Consider the following 9,155-nt stretch of genomic DNA (forward strand, 5'->3'; position numbering starts at 1 on the left):
CTGACCTAGTCTGGAGAACACTGAGGGGCCAGCATTGGGCAGGCTCAGGTGAAATGAAGGGGGCTTGGAAACCAAGAAGAACTGGGGGGACAGAGGACTAGGAAAGGACTGGGATAGCCTGGGGGTGTGGGTATAGTTGGCTGAGATAGACCTGAGGGGACTGGGATGGACTGAGGCATCTGTGGGGACTGGGGACAACATGGGGTGAAGAAAGGGGGTAGCAGGTGCCCCTGTCGAGGCTGGGCAGCCCCTGGCACCAGCCCTACAGCCCCTCTCACCTGTCCCTCGCAGGATCATCCCCCCAGTGCCGATGGCCACGCTCCGGACACAGCCCCAGGGCAGGGCAGCCAGTGTGACAGCCCCAAGCAGACGGGGGGGCAGGACAGCCCCACGCTCCCCGTGCCCTCTGCAGTGAAGGTAATCAATGCCTGGGCCTCTGGCTGCATCCCAGCCTGTAGTGTCCCCATGCTGCACTCCACCTGTGTGAGAGGTCTGGAGGTCTGGCCTTAAAGGCTTTGAACAGTGCAGGCAGACAAACCTTATGCCAAAACTATAATTTAATTCACTGTGTAGTGGTACAAGGTACAGCAATACGCCTTTTGCCAGAGGCAATTGCTTGAGTCCTGCACTGGAAACATCCCCTGGGCTGAGAGCAGGAGGAAATGTGAGGAGCACTGGAATACCTTCCAGGCAGGGAGGGTCATTCTCCATCTCATGTGCTGTCCAGCACAAATGAGAAGGGACAAAGTCCCGAGGGAGTCCCCTACATCCAGGTTCAGCAGCTCTTGGAGCTGGAGTGTCAGAGTACCAGCAGGAGCTGCCCTTGTTTTGTCTCAGGCCTCTGAGGTCCCATGGAGGGTGGCAGGAGCTCTTTTCACAGCTCATTCCTTTCCTTTTTGGACCAACAGTCCAAATCATCCACTGATAGCAAGAACCGTCACAAAAAGCCGAAGGACACAAAGCCCAAAGTGAAGAAGCTCAAGTACCACCAGTACATCCCTCCAGACCAGAAGGCAGAGAAATCCCCTCCACCCATGGATTCTGCATATGCCAGACTCCTCCAACAACAGCAACTCTTCCTGCAGCTCCAGATCCTCAGCCAGCAACAGCAGCAACAGCAGCAACAGCACTTCAGCTACTCCGGGATGCACCAAGGACAGCTAAAGTGAGTGGCACTGTGACAGCAGCAGGGTTTAGTCCTATCTCTCTCCAAACTTTCCCCTGCCTAGTACCCATTTGTGCCAGTGCAAGGGGGTAGAGGCATGCCAGTGAAACATAAAAGCTTGGGAACAGCACAGACTGTCCATTCTGGCTTTGTGGACTGGCCGGGGCATCTGCAACCTGCTGGTGGGAGACAAGCAACCTCCTACAGCCCAGCCTGCTTTTCCTTGGGGTGGCCATCCATAGGCCTCATACAGGAGACAGCTCCTAAGGGAGCAGAGGGATGGGATGCTGGTCACAGAGACCCTGAGGGGACCAACAAGTTACCCCAAATCTCCTTTGTTATTTCAGGCAATCTAATGAACAAATGGTCAAAAGTTCAAATTCTTCATCAACTTCTGTCAACAACACTCCTCTTTCTCCAGTGAAAACCACCTTTTCAGGCCAGACTTGTGTCTCATCTATCAAACCAGGCCCTCTGCCATCCAACCTGGATGATCTCAAAGTGAGTGCAAACTTTGTCCCAGCAGGAGCAGAATCTCACAGCCTGAGCGTGCAGTGGAGTGCCACAGGCTGGGAGAGAGCGAGTTACAGGTCAGCACACCCCACCCACTGTGCTCTCAGCAGCCCAGGAGTACAGCACACCACACTGGGGCAGGGCTTGGACACCGTGGTGGTACCTCAACATGAGGGCTTTCTGCTCTGCAGGTCATGAAGGGGTGCACTGCTCCAGTGTGTGTATCAGCAAAGCTTAGGTCTGGCTTGGGGAGGCTGCAGGCAAGGCCAAGGGCAAGGACTAAAGGATGATCTGTGCTGCTGCTCCTGCAGCTCCTGTCTCCATACCTTCTGTGGTTTTATGGTGAACATCAGGGTACTCTAACAGACCAGCTGGAAGGTCAGCATGGCCTCCCCTTAGTGACTCAGTGGTCCCTGCAGCCAGGCCAGCTCAGCTCTCTGCAGAGCAGCTGTCTCCTGCTACATGCACTGCTTTGAACATCTGTCATGCAGGCAAGACAGGGCATAAGGGAGAAACACATCAGCAGTTCCTTTATACTTTGCTAATGGACCCTCAGCCATGGGGAAGACCAAATCCTTCTAGAAGCAGAGACCTGGGGGCAACATTCATTGTTAGAGGTAGAAATAACATGAGTTTGGCCACAGCAATGCCACAGCTCAGGTGACTGTATCCTGTGCAGATGCCTGAACATGGAGCGTGTGGCTCCAAGCTGTATGATCAGATTCTCTGAGCTGTCAGCTGGCTTCTGGTATGTGTGAAAGTCCCCTGCTCATGGAGAAACCTCCTGCTAGGAAGGGAATCTTGAGTTGCCTCCATGGCCCAAGGGCCACCGCTGGTTCCTGGAGAGTAGTCACAGTTCCTGGAGGAAGAAGGAACGTTTTCCTGTTAGGAAAGGTGGAGATTCTGCAGGTTGTGCAGTGGTCAGGCCTGCACAGGGTGACTGGTGAGACAGTGAAGCACCTGGGAGGGCAGAGCTTTAACACTGGGAGCTGCAAGCCTGTGATCTGAGCCTTCTTGTTAGAAGTGTTGGGTTTCTAAAGGGCTCATCTGCCGCTGAGACTGATAAGGAGTGACTTTCCTTCTAGGTGTCAGAGCTGAGGCAGCAGCTCCGAATACGAGGTCTGCCTGTGTCAGGTACCAAGACAGCGCTGATGGAGCGTCTGCGGCCCTTCCAGGAGTGCGGCAGCAACGCGGTGCCAAACTTCAGTGAGATCACCACCGTCACCTTCCCAGTCACTCCAACAAGCACGCTGTCGAGTTACCAGTCGCAGTCCTCCACCAGCATGTTATCAAATGGCTTCTACCACTTTGGCAGCACCAGCTCCACCCCACCCATCTCACCCGCCTCCTCTGATCTCTCTGTGAGTGGCTCTTTGCCAGACACTTTCAATGATGGGCCCATGTCTTCCCCGCAGTTTGGTCTCCAGCCATCTCCAGTTCATGGCAGCGCTGAAGAAAGCCTCATGAGCAGCATGAATGGAGGGAGCATCCAGCTAGAACTGGAAGGAATTGACACAGAGAAAGACAAGATGCTGGTGGAGAAGCAGAAGGTCATAAATGAGCTGACGTGGAAGCTGCAGCAAGAGCAGAGGCAGGTGGAAGAGCTGCGGATGCAGCTCCAGAAGCGAAAGAGAAGCAATGGCCTTGAGGAGAAGCAGCAGACTGCTCAGCATTTCTTTGGTGTCCCCATCAAGCAAGAAAACGCTGTGTCCAGCTGTCCATTTGCATCCAAACAAAAGGCCTCAAAAGGCCAGGCAGGCAGCTCGGACAAGCTCAGTAACCGTGCGGTGCCGGTGCCGCAGGTGCCCCACATTGTAAACAGCCACTGCTTGGAGCCTGCGGGGCAAAGCACCATCACCTCCTCGACATTCCTGAGCCCACAGTGCTCCCCCCAGCACTCTCCCCTCGGGGCTGCCAAGAGCCCCCAGCACATCAGCCTCCCGCCGTCCCCCAACAGCCACTACCTGCTCCCGGTGTCCCCCGTGCCCGCGGACGGGCGTAGCGGGTCCCCGACCGGCAGCTCCTGCCTCCGCACAACACCGGTGAGTGTGAGAGTGAACCCAGTCCCCCTCGGGCACACACAGCCCACTGCAGGCCTGGCCTGTCAGCCCGGGACTGCTGGAACTTGGGCTGGGCACCCAGGGGCCATCGTGGCACATGGCACTGCCTGGAAAGGAAGAGAGTTTCCCAGATGGATGGGTTGGAAGCTGATGGCACTGCAGGGTTCTTTGCAGGGTATGTCTTGGGGAACCTTGCCTCAGCACCCAGTTGACCTGGGGGGGGCACAGCACAGCTCCCATGCCCCATGGAGCCCTAGCACAGCTCCTGCTGCCCTAGGGAAGCCCTGGCACAGCTGCACTCTTCCCCAGGGGACCCCAGCACAGCTCTCTCTGCCAATAGGTGGGCACTGGCAGAGCTCCCTGTGTCCTGGGAGACTCCTGGCAGATCATCCTCTGCCCCGTGGAGCCCTGGCACAACTCCTTCTGCCCTGAGGAGCCCTGGCACAGCTCTCTCTGCCCCTGGTTGAGCACTGACACAGCTCCCTCTGCCCCTGGAGGGGTCCTGGCAAAGCTCCCTCGTCCCTGGGGAAGCATTGGCAGAGCTGCTTCTGCCCTGAAGGAGCCCAAACCCAACTGCCTCTCCCCTCAGGGGGAGTCCTGGCACAGCTACTCGTGCCCCATGGAGCCCTGGCACAGCTCTGTACACAGCAGGGAAGCACCAGCATGGATCCCTCAGCTCCTGGGAGAGCCCTGGCGCAGTTCCTACACCCCTGGGAGACCCCTCTGCAGGGTTGCAGGGCTTTCCAGCATCTTGCCAAGCCATTGTGGCTCCCAGCAGTGTGTGAGGGATTTTCACCACTGACTTGGAAGAGAGCAGTTATCCCGGGAAGCCTTTTGTCAGAAAGCTAAAGCAGGGCCTGCAGTTGGGGTATGCAGATAGAGCTCATGTCTCCCCACCAGGCCACCAGCCCAGCAAGGTCTGCAGCAACCACCACTCCTCACTCAGCCCTCTGGACAGGTATGAATTCCTGGGGAGGGGCACACGCTGCCAACACAAAAAGCACCAGAAAGTTCTTCTGATCACAGCCCAATTCACCCCAGCTCCCTCCTGGGGCTCCCCAGGGAGCAGCTCTACCTTTCCCATGGCCTGTCCCCACTCCAGGGTGCCAGGTGAGCACACAGGGCTCAGGGAGGGGCACGGCAGGGCCAGGCTGAGCACACACAGCCGCAGAAGAACAGCTCAGCCTAGAGCAGGGCCATCCCAGCCCTGTGCCCCGGGGTGCAGGCACTGTGGGCAGCCCTGCACGGCGGCACAGCGTGGGCACGGCACTGTGTCCAACCCCTCCAGCAGTGCCATGGGCAGTTGGCACCAGCACAGCCAGCGAGGTGGGAATGGGCAGCAATTTAGAGCAAGGAGGGGCAGAGACGGGGCTGCCAGTGGGATGGGCATGGAGGGCAGTGGGGTTGGAGTGAGGCAGGTGGTGGGGCTGCTACAGGGGTGAACACAGGTTTGGATGAGCTGGGCCATGAGGAGGATGAGCTGGGCAGGGGGCAAAGAGCAGGGAATGCAGGGGGTGACCCCAGCAGTGGGGCTGTAGAGGTGAACTGAGCACTGGGGCAGAGCTGTGGGAGCAGTAGGCAGTGGGACACAGTACTGTGAGATGATATTCCAGAGAGGCAGTGAGGCTGCTCTGGAAAGCTGGGCAGTGGTCAGTGAGTGTGAGGAGGGAGCAGTGATACTGTGGGGTCATCTCCAGCTTCTCCCTCCCAGCCTGAGAGGAAGGGGCATATGGAGGGGATGGTCCCATTGTGTCCTGCAGCTCATCTCAGCTGTGACACCGCCATCCTGAGCATTCCTCTGCTGCCTGCAAGACACTCCCAAGGGTGAGGGTCCTTCTTCAGCAAGAACCACTCTGTACCCAGCACTGGAGTGCTGTTCTTCAAGAGCCAGGGACAGTTTCCTTCCAGCTGCTCTCCACAGAAGGGTGGCCAGGATGTGCGTGGCCAAGCCAAGTGACCTCACTGCTGCCCTGGATCCACCCCTGGATCCAACCCACCTGCAGGGGTGATGCTGCTTCCCCTGGCTCTCATGGGACAAGGCAGTGGGGAAGGACACACAAGGGCCTAGAAGTGATGGGGACAGCAGCTGGCAGGCACTGGACCTTCAGAAGAGGTCTCTCCTGGAATGGGAGCCTGGCAAAAAGCTGACAGTCATATGCAGGCCAAGGTTTCCCTCTGTTGCGTGGTCTTCCCTGGCCTGGGCTCTGTGAGATGGCCCCAGACAGGCAGTGATGGAGAGGGGCTGGGACACAGCTTGGGAGGTGCCACATCAGTGGCCGAGTGCAGCCAACCACCAACAGCCCCTCTCTGTCTTACCTTGCCCTGCACATCCCTGGCTGGGCCAAGCACCAGGATGCTCTGGGACACCATTCCCGTGCTCCAGCAGTAACCAGAGGCCAGCCTGACCCTGGGGCTCAGAACCAGGCTGAGGGAGTTAGTTTACCTGCCTCTACCCTGCTGGAAGGCCAGGCATTTTGTTTGTTTGACCCACAAAATAGTTATTTTCCCTGGCCCCAGCCCGACCTTAACAGGGATGAGAGAGCTGGGCCTCCCTCTGTGCCTCCCTGTGCACTGACTCCCTTTCCCTGTATTTCCCCAGCAGATGGCTGCGCAGGCAGGTCAAAAGTTTTCTATTCCATCCCCAAGTTTTTGTAAGTCAAGCCCAGCCCTGTCAGAGGTAAAGCAGCCTCCACCCTATGAGGATGCAATGAAGCAGGTAACTGCATGGTTTTTGTTTTCTACAGGGCTGGGGCTGCCCAGGGTGTCCTTCTGCAGATAGTAGGACTCAGCTACAGGAGTTCAACCTCTTCTGGCGTCTCTGGGTAGAACAGGCCTGTTTTCAGAGGCATGGGCTTTTTTTAAGGGTCAGCTGCTGACTGTCTGCCATGAAGCAGTCAGAGACCACACTGGGCAGGACAGTGTCTGCTGTGCACACCCTGACACCCCTCAAACATCCAGGGTGCTGGTGTATTCCTCAGTGCTGTGTGAGGAATAGACCCTTGAGCATTCCCCACTCACCAGGAAGCTCACCTTCACTCCTTAGCCCATTAACAACAGGGGTTGTTAATGCTCTGTGCCTACTGCCCCCTGAACCTTATCCCGGAGTGCTGTTCCCATGGGAGGACTGTCCATCACCCATGAACCCCTTCCATGAGAATCTAGCAGCAACCTCAGTGCCAGGAATGATGGTGGCTTTAGGAATGCAGAGTGATGCTGTTGCAGTGATGAGAATTGGCTCATGCTGGAGTGCAGGAAGTCCTGCCAGTTTCCAGGCAGGGAGAGGAAGATGTCTGGGCAATGCAGGGAGTGCAGGCAGTGGCAGTGCGAGGTGCCAGGGCCAAAATGTCAGTGTGTCTTGGTGGCCCTGGGACAGGGAATGCTGTGGTGTCCGCTGAGCAGAGGGTTGGTGGCAGAGCAGGGCACCTTCATCCCTGGATCCACCGTGATGTCCCAGGTCCCTGTAGCGCCCACCTGAACACCACTGACAGCCTCATGTTGATGTGACCTCTCTCCTGCATGGGAGGAAGCCATTTGTGGGGACCAGACACAACTTTTTGGGGATCTAGAGCCATTTACCTGGCTTGTGGCTGGAGGGACTCTCCTCCTAATGCCCTCTACTCTCCTCTTTGTCGTTTGCTGCAGCAGATGACACGAAGTCAGCAGATGGATGAGCTCCTGGACGTGCTGATTGAGAGTGGAGGTATGCACTGCTTCTCTATTCCCCTCCAGGGCTTCCCCTCCCAGCCAGCATTGGTCCCTGAGCCTCAGTGCGTTCTGTGCACCTCAGCAGAGCTGCCTGAGTTGAACACAGCTTTCATCAGCCCTCCTGTGCCAGCAGCCACTGAGATTGAATCCAAAGGCATATTAGCCCTCCCAGAGCCTGTTCCTGTGTGTGCCAACCCGGTAGGGTGGTCTGGGCTTGGCTGTCACCTGTGCAGACTGCGCAGAGAGAAGGGGCAGCAGGGCAACAGCCTGTGCTCAGCGCTGCCAGCCCCCTCCCCACACTGAGCCCCCAGTGTCCCCCACCATTCCCAGTGCTGCCAGTGCCATCTCCCATGTACAGTACTGCTGGTGCCCTCCCCTGTGCTCTGTCCCAGCCCTTTGGGGACAGCTGGCAGTGCTCGTGCCCTAGGGACTGTGTCCAAACCCAGGGGATCAAGGTCAGAAAGCAGGAATGTGCGAGGTTTACGGTGGCAGGGGGTGGGTGAGCAGTGCCAAGGGGATCGAGTGGAGAGCAGGTCTCCAGGGGGAAGCCCAAGAGTCCAGGTGGAGGACTGTGGTGGTGCCCCTGTGCCCAGCAGTGGTGGGCACTGCCAGGGCACCTCAAATCCCTCTCATCTGTTGACAGAAATGCCAGCCACTGCCAAGGAAGATCGGTCCTGCCTCCAGAAAGTACCTCAGATAACGGTGTCTCCAGGGAGCACTGGTGCCTCTCTCCCCAAGCCCCCAGCCCCCTTCGAGCAGGCCCCCCCTGCGCCGCTGTCCTTCGAGCACTGCCCGGGCAGCAGCGATGCCCACCTCGAGGTGCTGCTGAACAGCCCCCTGGGCAGGGTCAGCGACATGGCCCTGCTGAAGATGGGGACAGAGGAGCCCCACTTTGAGGGGATGATGGAGGGGTTCTCTGGCAAAGCTGCAGATGAACTGCTCAACTCCCAGGAGATTTTACAGACTCCCCTCTCGCCCATGGAAACCCAGCTCTCCCCTTCCCCTGCCGAAGGCTCCAGTTTACAAATGAGTTTCACTGAGTCTCCATGGGAAACAATGGAGTGGCTGGACCTCACCCCCCCCAGCTCTGCCACCGGCTTTGGGTCACTCACCCCCGCGGGTCCCAGTATCTTCAACATCGATTTCCTGGATGTTACCGACCTCAACCTGAACACCAGCATGGACCTGCACCTGCAGCAGTGGTGAAGAGAGGTGCTGGGGGTGGATGCTGTGAGCCTGCAGCAGGCAGTGCAGTGTTTCTGTCGTGCTGGAGAACATGCAGGGCTAACGTGCCTCATCCAAGGGAAACTGGAGTCATTTTCCCAGCATATAAACTTCTTTGAATTTCCCGTCACTGCAAATTGACAGCACAACTCTGGTACTTTGGTTTTCCTCCATTGACACATCACAACAGAGGACACCAGTGACTGAAAGAACACTTCCTTTGATTGACAAGAACTTCAGTTTTCTTTCTTTAGTCTTTCCCCCCCAGTTTTAGTAGTCACTCTCATGAGAACTGGAGCAGCTTATGACAAGACTGCGTGGTGAGATGACCTCACCTGGGTGGTAACAGGAAATCATGTAGCAAAGAGCCCAATGTTGCCCTCTCCTCTCCTCTCCTCTCCGAACCTCTCCTCTCCTCTCCGAACCTCTCCGAACCTCTCTGAACCTCTCCGAACCTCTCCGAACCTCTCCGAACCTCTCCTCTCCCC

General features: G+C 57.3%; 1 protein-coding gene across 1 annotated transcript in view; it reads left to right on the forward strand.

The window, feature by feature from the left end:
- Positions 1-8,735, forward strand: part of MYOCD (myocardin) — a 34,960-nt gene extending 26,225 nt beyond the window's left edge. The window contains exons 7-12 of the mRNA XM_027666478.1: positions 269-417; positions 909-1,165; positions 1,513-1,666; positions 2,764-3,720; positions 7,381-7,438; positions 8,087-8,735. Coding sequence (XP_027522279.1) covers positions 269-417; positions 909-1,165; positions 1,513-1,666; positions 2,764-3,720; positions 7,381-7,438; positions 8,087-8,649 — 2,138 coding nt within the window. The 3' untranslated portion in view covers positions 8,650-8,735. The remainder of the gene's footprint in view (positions 1-268; positions 418-908; positions 1,166-1,512; positions 1,667-2,763; positions 3,721-7,380; positions 7,439-8,086) is intronic.
- The last annotated feature ends 420 nt before the right edge of the window (positions 8,736-9,155 follow it).

The sequence above is a fragment of the Corapipo altera genome, unplaced genomic scaffold (assembly GCF_003945725.1).
Source record: "Corapipo altera isolate COAL_440 unplaced genomic scaffold, ASM394572v1 103, whole genome shotgun sequence".
NCBI classification, from domain to species: Eukaryota; Metazoa; Chordata; class Aves; order Passeriformes; family Pipridae; genus Corapipo; species Corapipo altera.